The following is a 25,127-nucleotide window of genomic DNA, read 5'->3' as shown; positions in this document are numbered from 1 at the left end:
AAACTCCAATGTAAACTCTCCCAAACATCTCCATGCTTTTACTGGTGTCATTTGGTCCAAAAAACTTCCACTCTTCATCCTCTTAATCGCTGCTCTCACTTCCTCCTTACTAATCCTACCCACTTCCTGCTTCACCCTCACTAATTTTCCTCGTTCATCAGCTGCTCAAAATATTCTCTCTTTTCTCAACACACTCTCCTCACTAGTCAACACATTTCCATCTCCATCCTTTATTGCTCTAACTTGCAGCACATCCCTCCCAGCTCGGTCCCTCTGCCTGGACAATCGGTACAAATCCTTTTCTTCTTCCTTGGTGTCCAACTTCTCATACAGCTCCTCATATGTCTTTTCCTTGGCTTTCGCCACATCCCTCTTCACCTGCTGCCGCATCTCCTTGTACTCCTGCCTACTTTTCTCATCACTCTGTGGATCCCACTTCTGTTTTGCCGACCTCTTTCTCCTTACGCTCTCCTGCACTTCCTCATTCCATCACCACGTCCCTTTGTCTTTCTTTCTATTTCTAGCTGTCTCCCTTATCACTTCTGCAGTAGTTACCCAATCATCCAGCACCTCTTCACCACCACCGAGCCCCAGTCTGACCTCTTCCTCCTTCAGTTTACACCATCTTATTCTTCTGTCAGTCTTCACTCTCCTCCTCTTCTTCTTCACCTCCAAAAATATCCTACAGACCACCATCCAATGCTGTCTAGCTCCACTATCCCCTGCCAACACCTTACAGTCTCTAATCTCATTTAGGTTGCATCTCCTACATTTACCAGGCATAGTACAAACATCCCTGCTGTCTCTGTAGACGTTTTCCTTCTCTTCTTCTCCTCCTGGTAACGCGGGCCTCGACCGATCCAGTATGAAATTGTGATTCGTTATCTGCATATTTGATTTGGCACGTTTTACGCTGGATGCCCTTCTTAACACAACCCTCCATATTTATCCGGGCATGGGACCGGCGCTAAGAGTTGGCTGGGTTACGCCATAACATTAGATAATTCACTTTATTGATTCCAGAGAGAAATTCAACATTGAAAATCAGAGTGGTGTAATAATCAGGTAAATCTTAACCACATGGCTTGGTTAGTGATATTTGCTACAGTACTTGGGTTCTGAGCACAGTCGGTGTGGAATGTAACATGTCCCAACAATCTTAATGTGGTTTTTATCTAGGTTGCTGACTTTTTTTCACTGGCGAAAAAAAAAATATGCAGGTAGGCAGTCAAGCTCTGCTAAACTGCCTCTAGTTTTTAGTGAGTTTGGATTGTTGCCCTGTTGTGGTCTGGATTTCCATCCAAGGGGAAATCTCTCACCATGTGCCAGGTAACAGGCATGATCAAGTTTTGACCCCATCAACCCAATCATCAATCATCATCAATTTAAGACCCGGTTACTATTGTCAATTTTAAAAAAAGGTAAACAAATACATATATTAAAAACCATTTAAATCAGTGCTTCTGTTTGTATTTTAGCATAACAAGGAAAGAATTCAGTGCTGTGCAAATAATCATACCAACACGAAAAAAATAAACAGCTACAATATAAATATTTCTTAAAATACCACTAAAAGTGTTATTCATCAAGAGTACATTGCCAATATGATAATACTTTAAACAATATATACATGACAAATGCCACAGTAAAATTTTACCATTTGGAAAGGAACAATCTGACCTTAATTTATCTCCTGCTTGCTTTTTCTAAATATAGAATTTAGATTGAGAGTAGTAAAAACCAGTACAACATTCTTACCTTAGTTTACCAAGTTTGTCATCTCTGCTGCAAACAGATTTTTCCCCTCTAAGCAAACAAAAAAAAATCCAACCACAAACCCTTTAAAAATAGTTTTCAGAAATAATATCACCAATTAAAAAAATTTCACAGCCTTTTTTCCCCTCATAAATTGGTGTGTCCATACCTCACCATAGCAAACACTCAGTTCCCACAAACAGCGCCAGTTTAGATGTGGTTAATAAAAAGGTCAGCCAATCATATCTAAACACTTTTTGCAGTGCATCAGATGCATAAATGTGGGCCACACCTGTGTTTAAAATTAGAAATTCTCACCCATTTTAAACATGCTCATATTTGGCCCAGGTTCATTCAGCCATGCCATCCTGTATTGGCCAAATGTACCAAATAATAACCACATGTGCCCCAAGTCTTAACAACATGTGGTTAAAAAACAAAAACCAGTAAAAAAGAGCAACCTGCCCTATGATATTATAAAAGTAAATACTTACTACATTTTAATAATCTGCTATAAAATGCAGTGAAAAGCATTTAACTAAATAGTCAATATTTGGAAACAGTAATCTGAGGTACACTTCATGTAATTTTTAAGAAAACTGACTGGTAATTTTTTTTCTAAGCATCTTTGAGAACCTGCTGAAGTCATAAGTCACAAACAAACCTCACACGGTCATGTGTTTTATTAATGTCAGGTCTGCAGTTCAAAAAGAGCTGCTCTGTTATTTGAACTGAATATTGTTTACAATCTAGCAGGCAAACATAAAAAAATCAAATAAAAAATGGCAACTGCTCAGTCAACGTTTTGTATATTTATACAGGCTTACAACACAATATTCATTCCTTGCATGTCTTTATAAATGCCATTTCTTTTTACTTCTGAAGACTTAACCAGACTGCTGCTGCTACCTTATGCTGTTCAGAATAATAAAATTCATTAACAAAAATTAATATCGGAGTCATATATATAAAAAAATAAGATAGAAATTACAGACTAGTCTTACAAAATGACCAACTTAAAGATGGTCATTAATACATAAACCAGTAAAAACTCTTCTATTTAACGATGGCACCTAAACAACAGCTCAATAACATTATTGTTTGACCCATTGAAATGAAGGAATCTTTACATTAAACACAAAATATAAAGTGTTGTAAATGGGAACTTGTACAGATCAAGAAATCTGTTCAAAGGATGTACCACTTATTCAAGTCCAAAATTATATATTCTTTTTAAAATACATGTCTCCATGCTCACTCATTGTAGAGTTAAAGTGGATTCTTGTTACACCCCCTCACCAAAAAGATAAAATAAAAAGCACCTTTTGGCATTTACTTTGCCAAATTATTGGCTACAAAGCCTTCACTCGAGAGAAAGAAAGGAGAGTATAAAAAAGGACTCCAAATTACTGCTCATCCACATATTCATAGCAGTAAAAGAACACTGTCCATCACAATGACCTGAGAAGAGCAGACTCCTAAAATCTGGCAGATTAAAAAACGGCACTGCGCGAATAAAACCATTTTTTGACGGCTCTGCCTCTGTACCCGTTGTTTTGTGTGCAGACCTTATACATTATTCTAAAAGAAAATTTCAAACAGCGACTCCAGTTTGAAGATGGAAAGGGCACCAAGGGTAAACGTGTTCTTCAAGTCCTTCTAGTTCAGACGTTTCGGGGTCATAAAAAGAGGGATCAAAACTGAGGGACAGAGTCTGAATGGAAAAAAGTACAAAAACAAAACTCTCAGTAGGACAATCACCAAAGTTGATGCTGGTGCAGGTTTCGACTAAGGACGGACCGAACATCAGCTGTAAACCTGTAGAAATAGACATGTTTTAAACAAAGTTTGACATTTAAAAAATGCAATTCTGCAATTTTTGCTCAAATCCTTACCTTAATGCATCCAACATTGGCAGAAGGTTAAGAAGTGCTGTGTCACTGGGATCACTAAACCATGATTTTATAGGTATTGCATTGTCTGTGAAAAATAAAATCATTTATGGTACAAAATACAGGTAGAAGGTTGAAGCTGATAAATACTTTACACAACATTTAATCTCTTTACTATATAAATAGAAGACTGATAAACCTATAGTGTGCTAAAGTTGCAGTCTCATCATACAATTTCATATAGATTTAGTCTCAATACAGTCAATGTAAAAACCCTCAACCAGTATATTTAAAAATAAAATAATAATAATAAAAATTGGGCTAAACAAACTTGTGAAGTTCAACATGAATGGAAAAGAGCAAATATTATGCTGTGCTTATGTCCTTGTGTGACTTTGCAGCCATGAATAAATGACATTTCGGAGTAGAGTATTTTAAGGCAAGAGCTTGGAGGCCCATTGTGAGCTTGTAAATTCAAGCCATTTAATACTTGCTGTGAAGTACTGTGATTTAACAAGATTACATACTGAAAGTACAACCATGTGCATGTGGGCAGTCGACCTTAAACATGGGAAAATGCTGAGACTGAATTGACTATGTACTCTTGCACATGCGCCCACATGCTAATACTCTTGCTCACCACCGTGCAATGTACTTTATTGGTATAAATATATTAAAGTATATGAAATCATTATATTATATAATTAAAATATATATAATTAAAATAAAAAAAAGTATATATATACACACACAAAATGTATGTATGTATGTATGTATATATATGTATGTGTGTGTGTGTGTGTGTGATTATATATATATATATATATATATATATATATATATATATATATATATATATATATATATATATATATATATATATATATATATATATATATATATATATACACACATACATACACACACACACACACACACACACACATACACACATACACACATACACATGAATACATTAAGTATATCAAATATTTTAATGGCATTAATAGGAAAGGAATGAAGAAATAAAAATATATCAAATATTCTCACAAATACATATTTGTAAAAGATATTGACCCAAGTGATAATCAGATGATCATGAGAGACAGAATATAAGTAATAGGTGGATGGTGTACCTGGATGACTGCGATATGCTGCAGGCGAGTTGTCCAGAATTGATATACTGGAAAGATCAGTATGTATGACGGACAGGTCTTTTAAATAACTTCCCAGCTCCAGTGTGCAATGCTAAATAAAAACAAAACAATAATGAAATGATTATCGGTATTAGTGCATCGTTTAGGCATAAACTTATATGAATGTACATAAATAACAAAGTGAGCAGCAGAGCACGAGAGATGCAATGTGCCAAATTCCCTATTGAATGTATAATACACTGTTTAGATGTTAACCATTGTGCAGTGCTGTAGTTCAACACATGGAGATATGCTTAAATTTAGTTAAGAATGAATTCTAAAGAAATTATAACCCATAATAATATAGTAAAAACATGGTTTAAGTAAAAAAAAAAAGGCAAAGTCCACAAGAAGGTTGTATGAGGGCTGTATTTAATACAGAATAATTTGTTCAGTGATTATGAATTTTCATTTTTATCTGCCAAGTAATTCAGAGCTTCCATAGAAAACAAAAGATGCATGTGCTGTGCATGTGCTGTGCATGCTTTTGTAAGTGTCTAATTTTGTCTGCCTTATCATGCTTTGTACAGAACTGTCTATCGTGAAGAGTGAGCATGAGAGCGAGGTATTTCAGAGAGTCACCTGTCTGTAATATCTGCGTTTCAGAATGCCTTTGTTGTTGTCCAGCTTGTCTGCAACCGCACAGCCGTAGATTTCCATGCTAGCGGTGAAAACTACGAGCTCGTACCACTGACTGACCACCTCCAGGAAGAAGTCCACATGGGGCCTTTTATGCACAAAGAATCGGACTGGGTGCTTGTCTATAACCACCTAAAAACACCACAAGAGGAAAATGTGAAATCTTTATAGTTCCTTTATATTAATAATGCTGGGTATATCAGACTGTTTTGGATACCAGAGTGATGGTCCAGTAAAAAGTAGGTATTGCAGGCCATCGTGTCTCAAAGTTAAATATAAATCTAAAAGTTAATTTGCAATTATGCATTATCTTTGCATGAAACTTATTTAATTTAAGGCCTGGGCAGTACAGCTAAATAATTCAAAATATGTCTAAAAATTTTATTTAAAAAGCAAATCTAAGCTTGAGAAGCATTAGATTGATGTGGTAAAGAAAGTCCAAAAATGTTTGTACATATATTTCAATATATAATTCAAATGGAATAATATCTACATCATCACAGGGCACGGTCATGACAAGGACAGTACACAGTGTCCAGTATATTTTTTAACAGCCAGACAAATACGCACCTCTTGACTGCTGCTACTGCTGTTATTGCACTGCATTGTGTTTGTTTACATTTACTTTCGGTTATAGTCTTTATAGTCCTCTTTGCACAGTACTGTATATTCAGAGTATACAGTAGGTTTACCGAGTTATGTGTTATTGTGTTGTCTGTCTGTCTGTACTGTTTTTCGTCTGCACTGTTTGCACTCGATGCACTTTATGTAGCTTTATGTTGTGTGTTGTAGCTCTATGTTGTTTAGTGTAGCACCAGGGTTCTGGAGAAACGTTGTCTCGTTTTTACTGTGTACCACTGTGTATAGTAGAAATGACAATAAAAGCCTCTTGACTTGAAATGTATTCACTTAAATGATTTGCACAATTTGCTTTTTTGAACAATACTCCCGGCTGTGTCCGTGTTGTTATGTGATGTCTTTTGAAGTTACACAAAAAATGTAATTTATTTTGTAATGCAACAATATTTACTTACTTTAAGGATAAAGTCTGGTGGAGTGCCAGGTCGTACAGTTGATCTCAGAACGCCATCATGGTGAGAGTGAATCAACGTCTCATCGAGGTCTAAAACCAGAATCTTCCGCTTTACTGCATCTGCCAAAATACACAAACACAGGTCAGGAATGAACATGTATATGTAAAATGTTCCATCGCCGTATGCAACCCAGCTGAAAACTGTACAGCAAAACAAAGTCTCCAAGACTTTGAGATTATTTACTGTGAGACTAAGTACATCTGCTGCTGTCAATGCACTTGTTTGCAGAGTTTGTATTTTGTCATGATCTAGGCTCTTTAAATTAATTTTATTTGTATTTATTATTTTTAAATAAAGAAGTAAATAAAGCTATTTGTAGTCTATTGCTATGTGCTCAGCATTCTTCAACATGATTCTGTGACTGGGCTGGGTTTCCTTTTTACTCGGGTTCCTCTCCATTCACAATCTTTATATTGGGACTGGATTTCTGTAAAGCTACTTGGTGATATTGTAGATCACTGAAAATGTTACACAAATAGAGATAAATTATATTAAAAAAAATACTTTTTAAAAGTTCATAACACACTAAGAAACGAGACAAAAAGAGAGATACTCACTGAGTCTGGTTCTAGACAACGGTGACAAGGGTAAAGCGTCATATCGCACCGTCTGATATTGTATTATCTAGGATATGAAGGGGGGGGGGGGGGGGTGACAAGGAAACTGAGAAAGTCAGCAGAATATAAAAAGTCTTAAACCTGCATAATCTTTATTTAAAAAATAAATAAATAAAAAAAAAGTGTTTGAATGTAGAAATGCGAGTGATATACAAATAAAATTGGATTGAAATGGTTAATTTCTATTACTTTACATAGAGCCTTAACAGCTTTCCCCAGAGGAATGAGTTAAAATCTTCAAGAGTTATAGATTTCATTTGAATTAATAAAAACATTTATTACAGAATATTGGTCAAAAAAAATAAATAAAAATAAAAATAAATAAAAAACCCCACACATTTAATGTCCAGATCAAAAGCATTAAATCAAATCAGACTGCATTTCTTTTTGGAGAATCCAGAAACATTTTTTAAAAATATAGTAAAAAAAAAAAAAGAAAAAAAAAAAAAAGCAAAGTCAAAATCCAGAAATGTGGGCAATTAGACCTCAAATAGAAAATGTGTTAGAATTTTCCTTTTTTGTGGTGGTGTTTAAAGTTCACACAAACATTTTGATAATAACTTCATTCATGTTATCAAAACATATACACTGTCATTCAAAACACAGACCAAAACAAAATGATGAAATAGCCAGAGATCAGGACCTAACCTCTGGCTACAAAATTTGGGTCATTCTTCTGTGTTATATTTTCCCTCCATTTCTGAGACACCTACACTTCTGTGTCCTGTTCATCCCCCTGAATGCTTCTCACTCTAGCTAAAATTAGCTTTAAGGTTAGGAGTTGGTGGGAATGCAGGGGCAAACAGAAGGGGTAGCCTTCTGGGTGAATGGTGTTTTGAAGGGAAGGTTTTGTTCTAGCCTTTGGGCGTTGAACACATACTGAATGTAGTTACACACAGTCTGTGAGCCCAGCTGACCCCATCAGATGTTGGGGGCTGACTGTAACTTGACTGCAACCGCTGCTTAGTCATGGCCAACATTTCTGTATTTATTAAACCTCTACTGAAAATAGTTTTTTCCTTAAAAATTAACAAATATACTTATATCGTTTAGTCATGTAAGAAAAAATACTTGGTTTATCTTCTGCCAGAGGTGTAGGGTTGGAATTGGCAGGAAATTTGTACGCCATAAGATTCCGATATGTCAAACGTCATCACACTGCACTTGAAAGAGGTCTGGTTACAGGGTGACTGGCGAGGTGACAGTCAATCAGAACAAAAGAGAGAGAACATACATAATAGTGTAAAAAATTATTTTTAAAAAGGGGGGGGGGGTGAAAAAGAGTGACTGTGTGCAATATAAGAGGTAAAAGGATTCAGGCAGATGGAATTTTTTTTTTTTTTCTTGCCAAATACATAGAAGGCAGTTATTTCAAATGCGATTTGGTGCTAAGCTAGTAAGGCAGTTAGTCAGCTAGTTTGTTCTGATTTGGGCTCTTGTACTGTAATTCAGTTGTTTTGCTTTTTAAACTGTTTTACTTTTTTTTTTTATTATAAAAGTTACAAATTGTCCAAGACCCCAGAAAGGCAAAATCGCAAACACAAGAAGCAGAAAAACAAAAGGGGGTGTTGGATCTTAATCTTAAATACTGTTACATAAGTAACTACTATTTGTATATAATTATTTGTGCAAAACATATGATAATCCAAATGACCACCTCTAATAATTAATTTCTGGGTAAAATGGACAAGAGAGTAGTTGGCTCAGTTTGGCCATGTATGTTTATATTACATGTCCTTTCACTATAGCACATTTCCTCTCATCAGCTTCTGACCTGCACACAATGTAATCACTAGAACAAACAAAGATTTTAATTGGCACCACTGCATTGGTGCCATGGTGCCAATTTTAATAAACTGTAAGCGCATATTAAAATAGGAGAAAGAAACTCATTGTGAAAATATATGCATACAAAGAAAAACACTCTTGATGTGGTTTAACAGTTTCCTTTTGCAACAGAAGCCAATACATTTGTGAGTAGGTTAAAAGCATATGCACATTTGTTTTTTTATTATTGAAAAAAAGTAACAAGCAACCCAATAAGAAGCTGAAATCATTCTTTATGTGTGACCCTAGCCCTAAAGGTTGAGTGTAAAGCAATGCTTAAAATGAAATAAAAATTGCATGCTTATTTGGACCATTTTGGCTTTCTGAATCAATGATTTTCAAATTTGGGTCCATGTTACAATCCCAAGCCTGTGATTTTTTTTTTCTTTCCCAGTTACAAAACATGAAAAGTTGTGCATGTAATAATTATTAAACCTTGCCACTTAAAACTTGTTCAAACCAAGGCTCATTAACTCAAAAACTATTTTGTTTATAAATAATAAACTTGTGTGCTATTGGTGGAACTTTTAGAAACGCAATACTTCATTTACAATAAATACATGAAATTATTGCACACATTTAAATATTGATTGAATGCATCTATATTGAAGGGGGTCTATAGAAATTATGACATTTAAATGAGGATTAAGGATCCCTGGGTTAAAAAAAAAAAAAAAAAGTGGAGAAGGCCTGTTCTAAATTAAAATTCTCTTTTAATTGATTAATTAATGTTTTAAAACTATTTGCAAACATGGACAGGATTAAAAATGGACGAATTAATTTTTGTAAACCCTCTCTGAAGGTTTTATGCTTTTTAAAGTTTCTCTGAACTCGATTTGTAGGAACCGAATTGTAATAGTACACTGCTGGGTTTGAGTGGGCGGGGCAAGTGCTTCTAAGCCAATCAGAAGAGAGATAGACTTTAACGCAGTGTAATGGCAGACGGAAAGTTACAATTAGAAAACTTTCTACATTCAAGCAATTTTTTTTTTTATGAATGAATCGCCATATTGACAGGTGCGAGTGTTTGTGGTTGCTTAAAATGAATAAAATCTCCTGCATCAGTGTGTAAAACGATGCATTAATAAACGCAATGAGTGCATGTGGTCTGGTTTTGTTAGTCGCACTGTTCCGGGCCAATCTTCATATAGAACATACTCACGGTTCTTAGAGGTTTCCTGAGCACGTATAAGAATAAACTCCATAACCTGGACGTGACGCCAAAGAAAGTGCGAACACACAGCAGACACTGCCGAGTCTTTATCATATCAACCAGAACACCAAGAAGCTCCGTACACGCCGTGTTAAAATCACTTCAGATGAACCCGAATGAGTTCATTTACAACCTGGAGTTTCCAGAAGAGTCTGTGATCATCAGCTTTCCTTGAGACAAACTCTTATTGCATAAAACCGGTTTAAAACAATCAGCAACCGAAAGTGCATGTGTGGTGTTGCTCTTTAGTGAACGGAACCGGTTTAGGTATAAATATAAGTGTCCAGCTCAACCAAACAAAACAAAAATACAATTAGTTAGTCTTGTGGGTCAACTGATCCGTCCCTGAGCAGCAGCCTTGTTGAGGTGACATGAGGTCCAGTCCACAAGCAGAGCTGAAACACGGCGCTGTTGCCTCCTCACCACTGAATGGTGCAGAAGCTCAGCTCATAAAGACTCAGAGAGACCTCAAACCAAACCCGGAACCACCGTCACTTCCGTAAAGACCCTTCATTTATTATTTTTTAAATATACTTATTATTTTATTCTACTCAAGAACGAAACAAACGTGGCGGAAACGCACTGACATGTCAGACAAACGTGAACATTTCCACCAGGTTACAATGTGCGTGTTTAAGATTTCCTAACAAGCTGCTATTTCGTTTTGCGAAACGACGCGTGGCATTCGATTTTACAGTTTATCAGTTCAATGCAAGTGTTTTTTTTTTTGTTTTTGTTTTTTGGAATGATAAAATGCAATGCCTCTATTAAAACATTTTCCCTACAAACTAAATACCTAGATGTGGCCTGGGACCTCTTGCACGAAGACAACAGGAAAACAAGGAGCAAAATCTGGGAAAGAAACAAAAAGCAATAAGTCAAATGTTTAATTAAAATTCTCTTTGTCAGCATTTGGTTTGAAAAAGATTTTGGACAAGCAATCTGACTGAGATTTAACATGTCAGGAAGAATAAGTGGCGAATCAGCCAGGGATCCAAAGAAAGGATAGAAAAGAGTTAGGAGGATTGTATCATTTTATAAAAAAAAAGTATGTTTTTAGAGATTATCTCTTATCACAACTTGGTACAGATTTCAAACTTTTATTAAAACATGTTTATATTTAATTATAACAACAACATTCCTCAGTCCTTCTACTACACTACTTCATTGCATGAAAAAGCTTTTCTGGCTGAATGAGCACAAATTCCCACAGACACACTCCAAAATCTATAGAGTTTATTAGAGCAAAAGGAGACTACAGTACATCTGGAACAGAGTATAAACAAGCACACACTTTGTTTGCTACTTATGATATTGAAGGAACATCTGGTAAATGTCTTGATTTTAAATAATCATTTTGTCCTTGGGTGTGCAAACTTTTTCCACTATATGTATGGGGTGAATGATAACAAAAAAATTAAGTACTTTAAGTTAAATGCTGGTATTCGGTTATGTTTTTCTACTTTTAAATAAACCTCACATTTGTTATTGAGCCTATTTTAAGTACTTTAACTGTTTCAGAATCACCACATGAACACATTTTGCACACTATAGGTGATTGTCATATTCTCACGTAAATGATCATGATGAAAAATGGTGAAAGAGTTCCGTTAAGATATGGCTTACGCAAACATATTTTAATTACTTTATTACAATTTATTGTTTATTATAAACATATACAAATATAACCCAATATAAGAAATAGTCCAATAGGGGGAAAAAAAGTCTAGTCTAAATGACTAAATAAACATTTATAAAATTGTATGCCTTTTTTCTTTTTTTTCCTTTTGGAATAAAAAAAAAGTGACTTTATTGTTCATGATCAGTATGGAGTGTATTTTAATCCCATAATATGCAAACCGAAAAGTTTAAACAGGTAACTGCTTATGCAAATTATATATATGGGTAAAAAGTGTCTAACTCAATTAACCAAACAAATTCAAAAAGATGTGCTAACTTGAAATTTCCTTAGGTGTTACTCATAACAGCAAGCAAAGTTGAAATATAGCTAAATGAAGAAGAAATGCGAAAAATGTGTTCAATATCAAAATTATTTTGATATTGCAAACAATAAATAAATAAATATAAAAACTTTGGTGGGACATGTTTGGGCTCCAGACATCTGAGAATTGTAATCACAGACTACCTGTATCAGAATTATTCTGAACTGTGTTTATGGACAAATAGAGACACACTTTCTTGATGTGGGCGAAATAAGAGTCCCTGCCTACAAAATAGTACGTCAAAAATATACATTGCTGTCAGTTTTCTGTTCCCTTTTAACAAGCAGTATAGAAGACACTATAATGTGCAGTATTGCTGGTTTTGTCATTCTGACCATAGCACGATGTTTAGACCGCACATTTAAATTGGCATACTTTATTTTTTATTCAATATTGATGTGCAGAACCCAGAAAGTCCCCATCAATGGGCTTAAGGGGGACCTTTTAAACATCAAGGTCATCATCTGGGTCTTCGTCATCTATATCATCATTGGAATCGGGTTCATACATAATTCGCCCAGAACCCCGGCCTGGCCTCAGTAGAGAAGACTTTCTGTTTTAAAGGAGCAAAAAACAGAAAAAGCACTGATTATATTAACATAATGACATACCATACACATTATTACCTGAATTCTTTTTAACAATACTTAAAAACTGGTTTTATATACCAGTAAAATAATGAGTTACGTAGAAATAGTGGTATTAGTTTTTACATTTAAGATTAATCACTAATTAGCTTACTTTTCTTCACTGAAGACAAAGGGTAGAGCAACCTTTTCCTTTTCTGCTCTTTCAACCTCAGATAAATGAAGATTAAAGGTCAAATTTGATGTTGGATCCATCTGAAAGAGAAAAGAGACAGAAGACACATTGCAAAACATGTTCACATCCAGGACTGGCTGGACTTGCACTAAATGGCCAAAAAGTATACTGACACCTGCCCATTATACCTATGTTTGTTGTTTTCCCCAAATTTCTGCCACACAGCTGGGAACATCCATCTCAGCAGGACAATATCTATGTGCACAAAATGAAGTCCACAGAGACACAGCTTGCTAGAGTTGTTGTGGCAGAATTCAAGTTTATTGTGAACCAGGTTTTCTACCTAACACCCTTGTGACTGAATCCTTAATGTTTAGCAATCAGGCTGTAATGGTCAGGTGTCCAGAAACCTTTGACCACAGTGTACATACACAAAAAAAATATCATTTAGAAACAAACAAGAAGATTTCACCTCAGACTTGGTGTGTAAGTCTGCCTGAACATTTCCAGTTTGGTTTGGTTTAATCTCTGTTGATAGTTTCAAGTCCTCTGTTAAACTGAAAAACTCCTCCTTAATGAAACAAGAATGATGTCATCAGCTTTTTAATACACAACATTTAATGGAAAAAAATGAAAATAATTAAAAATCTACAATTTATGAAGAAAAAAACCCCAATATCATTACCTTTTGCATCACTTTTCTAGATTTTTTACGTTGTGATGACGTGGCCACAGCATACCGTGTATTGTTAACAGGTCTAACAGAAATGACAGTGCTTGCTAAGTGGGTTAAACATTCCACAATTCCTTGCTGGTGAATATCCATGTGTAGGAGAGCAAAAAGCATCCTTACAGAGCCACCTGCTTATAAAGGAGGGAAATATTACCATTATCAGTCATCAGCCTATTCAGTCTAGTTAATGAAAGAGATCAAATCCATGAAATACTTCATAAAATCGAACATGACATTTTTACAGTGTTCTGAATATATCCCTAATCTTTATCTATTTTATATATATATATACACACACACACACACACACACACACACACACACACACACACACACACACACACACACACACACACACACACACACACACACACCTTACTAACTATATTCACCATGTGTCCAGAACACCTTAATCATTTATGCAATTATTTTTTTTCTTTGCACAACCGTGTTGCATTGCTCATAAACTGATGCGAAGCAGTTAAAAAAGTAGGACGGAGATTAAAATACTTGTGTGCTGCTAAAAAGACAGACCTTTCCTGAGCTTCTGAAGTTCTTGACAGACAGTAACCGTGTCATGATGTCTTAAAACCCAAGATAATGAGTCAATGACGAGTATAGAAGCTTTGGCGTCTTGTGTCTCCTGAAGTCGGCGTGTGATTTCTGTTGCGCTGAAATGCTTCACTGTGAACGACGACTGCTTGGTCCAGCCAAGCGGGTCGATGTGTGCATTGTGAAAGTGAAGCCTAGCAACAGATAAAATGGCTCTGATCACTGCTCATCGCTTATGGTATACAAAACAAATTCAAATAGACAATAGACTTACAAATGCAGGTGATTGCTGTCCAATTTTGCACGCAATTCATGCTCGGGTACATCAAACCCCAAAACGTGGACCAATTCCTCCCTTAAAAAAGAAAACAAAACAGAATTAATCCCAGTTTATACGTAAAGCAATACTTCAACAGATTTGATAATAGATCATACATTTTTGTATAGATATAATTCAGCAAAAACAAATACACTTAACAATTCTAATGTTTGTCTTTTTTGTCATTTGTACTTTGCATGGACGATGTGTGTTTAATCAAGAAACTAAAACATTTAAGGGGGGATTCTGCACCATCACTAGAAAAAAAGAACACTGCATGCATGCATCTAGAGTATTGGATAGAAAGAAATCAGGCCCAGCTTGATTTCACACTATTTTGTGTAAAGGTGCAGAGGCAATTTGGCTCTAACGCACAGGCTGTGCAACAGTTTCTTTCTCCAAGCACTCTCACACTCAATTAACACCATTTCTCGCCTCTCATACCATTCCACCCTTATTAAAATGACTCACATTCTTTGTTTAAACAGCTGCTAAAGACATTTTTAAAAAATGCTGCTAAACAACATTATTATTATTATTATTATTTAAATAATGACTTGGATTCCACACTAACTGTGTACTGAATGGCAAAACACTTATTCACTGTGCCTATGAATCGTTTCTTTAGCATTTATTGTACTGTTACATTGTTTGCACAGATTTACATACATGGAATTTATGTAACAATGATTAAGTCTGCTTAGTCTAAGTTAGTTCTGTTTTGTCTCGCATCTTAGTCTTGGAAAAACATTGTTTTGCTTCAGTAAAGCCACTTGCCAAAGTGGGATTAGTCCCGCTACTAAATTTTTTGTGGTCACCCAAGTGGGGTCGAGCTTTTACTGTTCCACAAAAGGGACCATAAAGAGGATCTAGAGCAGCTGCATCTCTGCTTGGTTAGGGAATTGCACCTTAGGATCACCGGACCATACAGTGGATAATGAGGACAGCAGAGAAGATCATCGGGGTCTCTCTTCCCTCCATCACGGACATTTATACAGCACGCTGGTGGCTTTGCGGCTGATCACGCACACTTATCACACTCTTTTCACGTTTCTGCCCTCTGAGAAAAGGCAGTGCAGCGTTCAGACTTTCACGTCCTGGGGGCAAAACGATTTCTTTCGTCAAATAGCTTGCAGAAAGAAATCGTTTTGCCCCCAGGACGTGAAAGTCTGAACGCTGCACTGCCTTTTCTCAGAGGGCAGAAACGTGAAGAGTGTGATAAGTGTGCGTGATCAGCCGCATATGAAATATGCACAAACAAATCAACTGTACTGGTCAGTGCTGCAGTGTTTTTGTGTTAACTGTCTTATGGTGTTTTATATGCACTAAATGTTGCACATGTGCCTGATAAGATTTGTGTAGTTTTGTGTTAATTTCTGTTGTCTTACGCTGTTTCGTTTCACTGTATGTAACTGACAATAAAATCTACTTGACCCATGGTGAAAGTATAATTTATGGAGTCAATGAGCTATAAGCATTGTATGTAGCATATGTAATGTGTGATACACATACTTAAGTGAATTACTGGATATTAAACATACCTTTATTAAACCTTATATAAAAGTCATTACCTCTTTAATGCGCTGTTTATGTAATACTTAAGCAGGCGTCGTCCAGAATAACAAGCTGTGTCTGGGAGAGAAATTGCATGCAAAAAAAAAAGCTTTAGGTTACTCTTCAGAGCAGAATCCAGATCTATTTTAACTATTTAACTGTTTTAAATCTGTTCTTTATATTGTTACCTCGAATTATAATGAATTCTCCCATTTCCGGTCCCTGGAACACCTCTGACAGCATGATGAATGGTACAGTGCGAAAAATAATATGCTCCAGTAATGTAATGTGAATGCAGTCCACTTTAATTGAATCTACTGCTCTGCTTCTACACTTGCACAAACAATTCCTACCTACATAAATGAACCTTTTGGTTGTATTTGATTCAAAGACAATCAGCAAAGTGTTGCTCGTTTTCTTCGTTTACACTCCGGACTTATAACAGTTTCACTGTAGTGTTTATAGCGCCCCTAGTGTGCGGGAGTTTACGTTGTAGTTTAGGCCCTTAAATGGGAGACTAAACGAGAGACAACATGGCTCCACGTTTCTATTTTTTTTTCTTTTTTTTTTTCTTTTTTTCTTCTTAAGCAACAAAAAGTATCAATACACACAAACAAGCTTTCACTGCATAATTTAAACTCCACGTTATGGGAACATTCCTAGAACATTTGTTTGTATTTACAAAAACAAACGTCATATTATGAGACCATGAAACATTTCAGGAATGTTCCTAGAAGGTTAGTTACACAACTCTAGCAAGGTTTACTCTCAGTTGTTGTACATCTATGACATTAAAATAATTTGCTTTAATGTTTTCAGAATATTTTTGGAAGAGCACTGAATTTTTACCAAAAAAAGAACAATGTCAAAAACATTTACAGCGATACCAAACATATGAGAAAGAAACTAGAGTTACATATTACAATTTGCAACAAACAATAAATAAAACAGTGACAAAGTTGGATAGTCTTAAGGGCTTTACAGTTGCTGGGGGTAGTAACAGTGTCACGGTAGGGTTTAAGTCCCCAATTAAAAAGAGGGCTTATTGTTTTTTCTTAATGCTTTTTGTATGACAAAGAGAAATTCTGTGATGAAAATATACATGTAAAATGGTTTCTCAAAAATTACCAAGCTGCAACAAATGCAAACGTTATAGCAATATTTTGTGTCTGCTGGACAAGGAAAGGCCAGATAAGATTCAATAAGACATGGCCAGTGAAATACTAAATACAATCAAATTAAAGGGGTAAAACAAAATTCTAAAAAAATCATGGTAATATCTAGTTTTTTTTATTTTTATTTGACTGGATAAGTTTTGTTCTAAGATTGCTGATAACTGGTGCTAATATTTAGTATAAGTAAGTCCACTTCTCTTTGTTTTTGCTAAATAATATTTCTATTCTTCAAAAGTCCATTACACTAAAATTTGTTACGGTAGACTCTTAAGTCAGTCTGTGTGTTACAACACACAACACTCTGCGAATAAAAAAAATAATGAACAAAATAGTTGTCCATACTGTATCTAAAATGGCATATTATTTTTCTTAAATATGCAGTACTGTTGGATAAAAGTAATATTACATCACCACCCATACTGTTGCACTGACGAATCACAGACGTATCGATTTACAGTATCGCAGCGCTTGTGCAATAGTACTCATTAGAAATTGTACATAAAGATTATTACAATTGTTTATAATGTTCTATATTTATGTATGATTCTTATTCTTGTATACGGATATTGTTATAATGACATCCTGTACTGATTCTGTGCATCTGTTGCAAAGTTACAAATACTTTTTCCATAAATGTAAAAAATCGACCATTTTTTACACGTTTTTATTTGTTTATTGTTAGTTTAATTATTTATACTAAATATACAAATCCCTGTGTATGAGCGTTTACTATAGAACGCGCATTGATATTTAGCCCATCGTTCACGTTTCAGCCGGAACTACTGTCCGAGGCGCGCAGTTACACAAACGCAACGCATCACCTCCTGACCAATCAGATTTGAGCATTCAATCGCGCTTACCCTATTATAGGTTTGCCTTCATATCAGTTCTCATAGATATCAGGCGCGGGTTGTTTTTTTAGATTTTCCAGTCCTGATCTATTTATTCTGTAACACTATGATTTGCAAAATATTAATCTCTCCGTTCACCGATTTTAGTACGAAACTACATTTCCCATAAGGCCACAGTGAGTGAGGAGTTGTGCGACGGCCGGGATCAGCCGCAAGGGGCTTTACTCAGTTGACATCGAGCGCTTTGGGAGGCGCAGCGGCGGATATACGCACACGGAGTTAGAAGAAGTTTTTCCACTTCTAATGAGAAAGAAAAGGAGCAAATATTCGGTGTCTGGATCATCGGGATAGATCGGGGATTGGGAGAGGAAACACACCGACACGAAGTCGTGCCTCGGACTGCAGGATGCCCTCTGTCCCTCTCGGGGCTTCAGCGTATTTATGCAACGCCATGAGACGGGGAAATGGTCAGGCTAGCTCACCATCGAGCAGATCGAAGTCGATTTGAGACCAAATAAGCCCATCGAGGCATTTCTGAAATAGGAAAACAAAGAAAAGTTTGATATTTACTTCGTTTGGAGAAAGAAATTTTGTGGTTTGGGGGGGAAAAAGTGCGTTTGCTTTTCTCGGGCTCGCACACAGCCGGTGAATCAACGCTGCTCAGAGCCACCGAAGTTGAGCGGACATCACCGCTGAGGTGACAATGCTCGAAATAATGTCTGAGCACCAAGGTAGGGGAAAGATCTCTCACGTTCTTCGTTTCTAATAGAAATCACGACTCCTATACACTCTCACGGCTGCTCTATTTGTCGTCATTCGCGTTAGCCGGTTATTATTAGCCACGTCGTGGTAGCATGCTACCGCAACCTCGAGCTAGACACCGAGTCGGGTGTCTCTCGCTACAAAAATACGGCTCTTAATTATGTTTCATGTGGGGTTTTTTGGTCAAAATCGGCGACTATTTGATTCTCTGAATTCGCGACAGTTGGTTCCATCCCTCGTTAGCTTCCTATATATTTGGAGTAGCAGGCTGGGTCGGTGTTAGCCCTGGTCTGTAGAGACCGAGATCTCGACCCAACCCAGCCGAGCAGCGAGGAAAGTTATTCGAGATGAACAAATCGTGGTTTTCTGTCGTTTTTTTTTTTTTTTAGTTATTTAGAGCAAAAAAAAAAACGATGTTCTCACTGACCCCAGATTCGCTTGTATACGCGGTGTTCATGGAGCTTAGCCGGAGCTAGCAGCCCAACGGTCCCTCCTCCTCTTCCTCTTCTTCATCGACGTCTCCAGAATAATCAAAGACCCTCTTTATAATGTATTTGTTTTATTTTACTTTAGTTTCACCGCGTACATCAGTAGTGAGGACATTCCCTGAGATCTCACCTGTGTATAGAGTGACCGTGTAGCCCAGGCTAACGCGCCGGAGTAAAGGGAGTTAGCCGGCTAGCCCGCTAGCGCTTATTGTCAAGCTCTATGGTTCTAGCTGGAGAAATTGGAGCGGATTTCGTTTTCTGGTTGGAAGTAAAACCGATGGGATTGAACCCTGTGGGTTTAATGAGCTGCAGGACCGGTTTTGGAAAGACGTGGTCGTTATGTCGAGTCTGTTCAGGAGATCAGACTCTCGCCATGTGTTATACAGCGATACCGTCCTTTTTGTCCCACACTGCGTGTCCACCACACACAGGGGCACAGGGACATGTCGTTCAGGCGAAAATGTCCCGCTCGGATTCTGAGATGTAGACGAAACCGAGGGTCATGTGGACTTGAGGCGGACTGACCGCGTCTGTGTTTTGTTAGCATGTCCTGCTTTAGCTGCCCTGCTAACGCCACAGCGCACGCGCCCTGCCCGGATTTATTAAAAAAACAAGTGTATAATAATGACAATATCAAAACAACACGAAATGACGCAGACGTACTCGCATGTTTATTTATGACTGGGTTTTTATTTCCCTCGCATTTTTTAGTTTTTTTTGCTCCTAGTTGATGTTGTGTCTTTTCTTTTTTGTGTTACAGATTCATTACTGAAACGCAAAGCGGAGCCTCTGGTAAGCAGCACAACCCTGACATCCTTGAACCCCTTCGTGTTGTTGTGTTTATCTGTAAGTTTCAGTGTATTTCAACCCGAACAAATGTCATTTTCAGCCACCAGAGAGACGAAAGAGGACTGTGGAAGACTTCAACAAGTTCTGTAGCTTTGTCTTGGCATACGCTGGTTATATCCCGTCTCCTAAAGAGGTGAGTGTTTGTGTACTTGTGCAGGTGAGACCTGGTCAGGGGGAAAAGCCCCTGGCTTCAGTTTCACACCTGAGATACCCAAACTAGGGCCTGTGGGATAGAGATGGACTGTAGTGACCTTAGATTTGGTTCACCATGCCATACATGAGAAGAGGAAAAAGGGGGGAAATGGCATATGAGAGAACTTTAGAAGGATAAGATCCCGTTTCATGTTTCTCATTAGAATAGCTGTATTAGGCGTTAACATATATTGTATGATACATTTGAATTGTTTTTCATTGTACTGTAAGTTTTACTATTAGTTCATTATACAGTGAAGTTTTCTTTAATTTTAAACATTATGTAAAGTGTGCAACATTTAAGAGAGAAAATAAATCAAGATTAATTTCTGGCTCTTTGTGAGGAAAACGTTTGAGTACCTCCGGTATAGAGTTTCTTCGCAGTGTGCGAGATCACACTGTGTCGAACAATGAATTTGTAATGTAACTTCCTATTTCGACTTTCACAGTTGTCAGAATACCAGATTGTAACAGTATAACATAAACACGTATAAAACAGAAACACCAAGTACAGCTGAACAACTGCCATGCAGATTCGAAGGACTTGCAATAAACCTGCTATGTTGAAGCATAATAAATACCCCAAGAATAATTGTGAACACTGGCAGGGATAAAAAATAAATAAAATAAAAATGAGTAAAAAAAGAAAGAAACTCTCAAATTGAGAGAGGGTTTGGAAAACATTGAATCATTCTTGGGCACCTGTAACTTGCATGAGATTGCAATCAATTGCAGACATTAAACATTGTGTACTGCTAGATTTTAACGCACTCTCGTAGGCATCTTTGCTCAGGTTTTATAATGGGTAGTTGTTTAAGCCACAATTTTTTCCCTTAGAATGAGCTCATCCTCTTACCTTTTTGTGACTTTTACTAGGTGTTTACATTTGCATCTGTATAGCACTTCTTGTCTTGTGTTGCCTCTATAGGAAAGACCATGGTCTCCAGCATCCTCCAGTTCACCACACAGCTCTGGCACCTCAGGTGACGGTGGAGTGGGAGGTGGTGCCAGTTCGAACATGTCTCCGAGCTGGGGCGATGGCAGCTCGGATCTACACACCATTCACACTTTTGTGCAAAAGGCCCGCGCCAACAAAAGTGTCAAGACCATGCAGCGCCTACCTTCCGACAGCACCCTGTTGGACAAAATGAGGTTAAAAGACTCTCTATACAAGGGCCAAGCAAGCAGCAAAGCGGAGCGCAAGAAAGACAAAAAGCTGAAGCGCCTCTCTCTTGGCTCGGGGGCAGGAGACAGCAGCAGTAGCAGCGGAGAAAAACGTGCCCGAATCAAGCGCAGCAAAAACTCCAAGCAACCCAAAAGCCTTAAGAAGCTTAAGAACTCTGCACTCAGCGAGACAGACTCTGAGACCGGACTCGGCCAGGGAGAGGAGCACACAGATCAGCCGGGAGAACTGCAGTCCCAGAGACCCAGCCTGGTGAAGTCGGAGCGCGACGAAGCAAGCAGAGATGCTGAAATGAGTTCCAGCGAAGGCGAAACGTGGATTGCAGATGAGGATATTATGGTGGAATCAGGCGAGTGCTTTTATTTTAGAATGTTGAAAATGAAAAAAGTCAGGAGATCAAATTCATCTTTAGAATTCTTGCTACTTATAAACTTGATAGTCATTAGAAATTCTTACAGCTGGATATAAATAATTTATTGTGCTAAGTGCAAGTGCACAACATGAGCGAAGCAATAATATTGCGCTCTATATTTTCAAATTGTGAGCTATTTGGGATCCACCCAGACACATAACCTCTGGGAAGACTGTCATGTGACCATGTAATTATCTGCAATATTTTGGAACAAGCTTGCTTGGTTTTGTAATCAACAGAGGTCTGATTAATTTAAGCTACAGCTCTAACCCTTCTAACCCAGTTCTAACCCTTAACAAGCAGGTTACCTGAAACATAATGAATGAGGTAAAATAATTGCACATCACCCTGAGAGCGCTTGTTTATGCGTTTTGGTTAATTACTATAATTATTATATAATTAAAGGCTATGTGTTACATTTTCTAAAGCAACTCCTTTAATTTAAATTAGCAAACACATTTTTATTGGCTTTCTGTGAAAAATGTACAGATTTTTATTTCCACTATTACTTCACAATATTAGTGCGTTATTGCCACCTAGAGGATTTGTTCTGTATTGCAGTAATGAACATACTTAGCATTGTTGGTAGTTATGAGAATTCAAATCCTCCTGTGGAAACACCAGACAAATATTTGAGTCTTGAAAAATGACTTTAGTCTAGCCTTACAGATATCATTGTGCTCATAAAAGGAAAAAGGTTTTTTTTCTTGAGGAATTTGGTCATCTTTTCTTTGTTTGCATTGGAATTTTTCTACGCTTTTGTAAGGCTCTGCAGGTTTTAGCAATCTGTAGACCTGTTAATGCTTTGCTCTTTATTGATCTCCAGTTTCTCCTTGCAACGTGTCTAATCTCAAACCATTCTGTGCTTTGCAGCTATAAAGAACCAGTTCTCAGTTGACAAAATTAAGTTTGGCATCAAATTCCTGTTGCTCTGGAACCAAGAACTGGTGACATCAGTAGTGTTGATGTGGTGTCAATAGCAGCAAAGTAGCTTTCATCGTCACTTAAAAATAATAATACATTTAAAAAAAGTACATGAACATTCCATCAAGATTAACTCAAATGTTTCCAGAATACAGAGTAAATGATAAAGAATACCTTTCAGGTGCGACAGTGGTGCATCCATACACAAAGATAAAGTTCATACAAACGTGAATAGATAAAACCTACAAGACAGGAATGGGTGGAAGATGAAGGGTATTAAACAAGTCTGATTTCATGTAGATTAATTGGTGTAAATTGTTATATGGTATAAGAGTAAGAAAGACTAAAAAACGAGAAGATAGTTTCCTAAAGTTTGGATGGTAGAATATATTGTAAATTGCCCCATATGTATTCAATAGTATATTTTTTTACACTTGAAACCTACTCTGGTGCTCTGTGGTTTGCCAGTTGCTATTGTTAAGCTCAACAGACCTTCTTGCTAGTAAAGATCTGTTTTACTGACACTTCATATTGGAAAACCAACAGCATGTCCAAATGTCACAGCTAGAGTCAACTCTAACATGTGAACTACTGACGCACATCTAACGAAGACTAACATTTTTCACAGTCATCTTGTGTGCCTGTTAATTACTGTACTGTACCGACAATACAGCTTCTTCTAGTTATAGTTTTAACACTTTCTTTCCATTTCCCCCCCTGCAGGCGACGACTCGTGGGATCTGATCACATGCTACTGTGGGAAGCCGTTCGCCGGACGGCCCATGATCGAGTGCAACCAGTGCAGCATATGGGTGCATCTGTCCTGCGCCAAAATCAAGAAATCCAACGTCCCAGACATATTCTACTGTCACAAATGCAGGGACGCGAGGCGATCGGGCAATAAAAAAGAGAGTTAGAGAAGATGCCGGATTCAGCAGGAGCTCATTGTTTCCGTCCTCCACTTAAAGTATGAGACAAAAACACTGTTTTTGACCTGGGATGGTCTTTTTGAGTCCCTCCCCCCTTTTCCCCCTCCTCGCGCATCAGTTCTTTACAGAATTTTGACAATCATATACACGGCTAATAACACAAGGGAAATTTCTTCATGTTTGTAGACAAACAAACGTGACTCTTACTGAGTGTGATCTGTGTGCCAGTTCAGTCTGATCATCAGGGAGTGTTTAGTGCTGGCTTTATAGAAGAGCTAAAAGATGGTGATGATTTTGATGTATTGTGGTGTAAAAGCCTTTCAGGAAACAGATCCTTAGAATCTAAAGTTTGTCTGTTTGCCTGAAGAAGCGGTCAGTGTATAGGTTGTAATTTCTGTTGCTTGTTTTCTCACACATTTCAGTTTTGCTCTCAAATACATGATACTTGATATTAACAGATATGCTTTATTAAATGATTAGCTCTTCTACTAATTTTTTAATCTCGGTGCATGTCGGCTCCTTTGCAGTCCTGTCACTAACTAGCACTTAACTATCAACTCCAGATCGTTCTGTTGCGGGGAACATCCTATGTTGGACTTGAAATTGGAACTTTCATATTGGAACATTTCCATTGGTTGCACTGCTGGAGTCTTACCAAGCGTAAGGTCCGAAATCGTGCATCAACTAATTTCGTTTAATTTGAAGGAAGATTTCTGAGACGAATGAATAATGTTTAAGAGCTTTGCAACTGCCACCTGAGTGTTGAGGATCACTTTACACTCCCAATTTACAGTTTAGTTGTAATTATTATAATTTTTTTTTTTTTAGAGCTTAATTTGGGTTTTAATCTCTTGTATAAGATCTGATTAAGGTCAGATACACCCTGAGAGTTAGTGGTTGTGGAGCTGCTTCAGTTCAGAGAGCAGATCTTCTTGTGTACAGAAAAGAGTTTATGTTGGCATATTTTGTTTCTAATGTCTCTCTCTTTTTTTTTTTTTTTTTTTTTTTTTTTCTTCTTTCTCCTGTGAGGGGTTTAATGACATTTCAGAACATAGACCCCTCTTCTATTTTACTCTGTAAATACCATATCCTTCCAGAACTGTACATATGAAAACAAAGAGAAAAAGCCAAACAAATGTTATATTTTTGGCATCTGATGTTTTCTTTAACTGTACCTTAAGAAATAAAGCCTTTTCTTTATTGGGT

At 37.0% G+C, this 25,127-nt stretch overlaps 3 protein-coding genes across 4 annotated transcripts; 1 reads left to right on the top strand and 2 right to left on the bottom strand.

Moving 5' to 3' along the window:
• Positions 1-2,423: 2,423 nt before the first annotated feature.
• ctdnep1b (CTD nuclear envelope phosphatase 1b) lies at positions 2,424-10,672 on the bottom strand. The gene is made up of 7 exons (XM_083540930.1): positions 10,183-10,672; positions 7,134-7,200; positions 6,517-6,635; positions 5,426-5,614; positions 4,784-4,895; positions 3,651-3,735; positions 2,424-3,573 (listed from the first exon to the last, which is right to left on the bottom strand). The coding sequence occupies exons 1-7, from the start codon at positions 10,285-10,287 to the stop codon at positions 3,513-3,515; spliced, it is 738 nt and encodes a 245-aa protein (XP_083397056.1). The 5' UTR covers positions 10,288-10,672; the 3' UTR covers positions 2,424-3,512.
• Positions 10,673-12,596: 1,924 nt separating this feature from the next.
• Positions 12,597-16,610, bottom strand: elp5 (elongator acetyltransferase complex subunit 5). 2 transcript variants are annotated; one of them, XM_083540929.1, is made up of 8 exons: positions 16,345-16,610; positions 16,174-16,234; positions 14,558-14,638; positions 14,266-14,477; positions 13,684-13,859; positions 13,471-13,569; positions 12,978-13,078; positions 12,597-12,789 (listed from the first exon to the last, which is right to left on the bottom strand). In XM_083540929.1, exons 1-8 carry the CDS (start codon positions 16,397-16,399, stop codon positions 12,681-12,683), a joined length of 894 nt encoding a protein of 297 aa, XP_083397055.1. In that variant the 5' UTR covers positions 16,400-16,610; the 3' UTR covers positions 12,597-12,680. The 2 variants fall into 2 exon arrangements, with proteins under 2 accessions (XP_083397055.1, XP_083397054.1); XM_083540928.1 differs by having other exon boundaries at positions 13,684-13,862; positions 16,345-16,599.
• A 1,561-nt stretch (positions 16,611-18,171) lies between these two features.
• phf23b (PHD finger protein 23b) lies at positions 18,172-25,126 on the top strand. Its single transcript, XM_083540927.1, has 5 exons — positions 18,172-18,913; positions 20,193-20,224; positions 20,322-20,414; positions 21,402-22,005; positions 23,716-25,126. The coding sequence occupies exons 1-5, from the start codon at positions 18,886-18,888 to the stop codon at positions 23,907-23,909; spliced, it is 951 nt and encodes a 316-aa protein (XP_083397053.1). The 5' UTR covers positions 18,172-18,885; the 3' UTR covers positions 23,910-25,126.
• The last annotated feature ends 1 nt before the right edge of the window (position 25,127 follows it).

This window comes from Silurus aristotelis (genome assembly GCF_946808225.1).
Source record: "Silurus aristotelis genome assembly, chromosome: 5".
Classification (NCBI taxonomy): Eukaryota; Metazoa; Chordata; class Actinopteri; order Siluriformes; family Siluridae; genus Silurus; species Silurus aristotelis.
Note: the sequence above shows the minus strand (reverse complement) of the source record. Positions and strands in the feature narration are given on the sequence as shown.

Coding starts and splice junctions, on each gene's coding strand:
- elp5 (XM_083540928.1), bottom strand. CDS start 16,399: ATGCTGTCAGAGGTGTTCCAGGGACCGGAAATGGGAGAATTCATTATA. Junction 16,235..16,344: donor AGAATTCATTATAATTCGAG/GTAACAATATAA, acceptor TTTCTCTCCCAG/ACACAGCTTGTTATTCTGGA. Junction 12,790..12,977: donor TTTGTCTTCAGTGAAGAAAA/GTAAGCTAATTA, acceptor CCTTTAAAACAG/AAAGTCTTCTCTACTGAGGC.
- ctdnep1b (XM_083540930.1), bottom strand. CDS start 10,287: ATGATAAAGACTCGGCAGTGTCTGCTGTGTGTTCGCACTTTCTTTGGC. Junction 6,636..7,133: donor GTTGTCTAGAACCAGACTCA/GTGAGTATCTCT, acceptor GTATTTTGGCAG/ATGCAGTAAAGCGGAAGATT. Junction 4,896..5,425: donor AACGCAGATATTACAGACAG/GTGACTCTCTGA, acceptor GTTTTTATTTAG/CATTGCACACTGGAGCTGGG.
- phf23b (XM_083540927.1), top strand. CDS start 18,886: ATGCTCGAAATAATGTCTGAGCACCAAG. Junction 20,415..21,401: donor ATATCCCGTCTCCTAAAGAG/GTGAGTGTTTGT, acceptor TTGCCTCTATAG/GAAAGACCATGGTCTCCAGC. Junction 22,006..23,715: donor GGATATTATGGTGGAATCAG/GCGAGTGCTTTT, acceptor CCCCCCCTGCAG/GCGACGACTCGTGGGATCTG.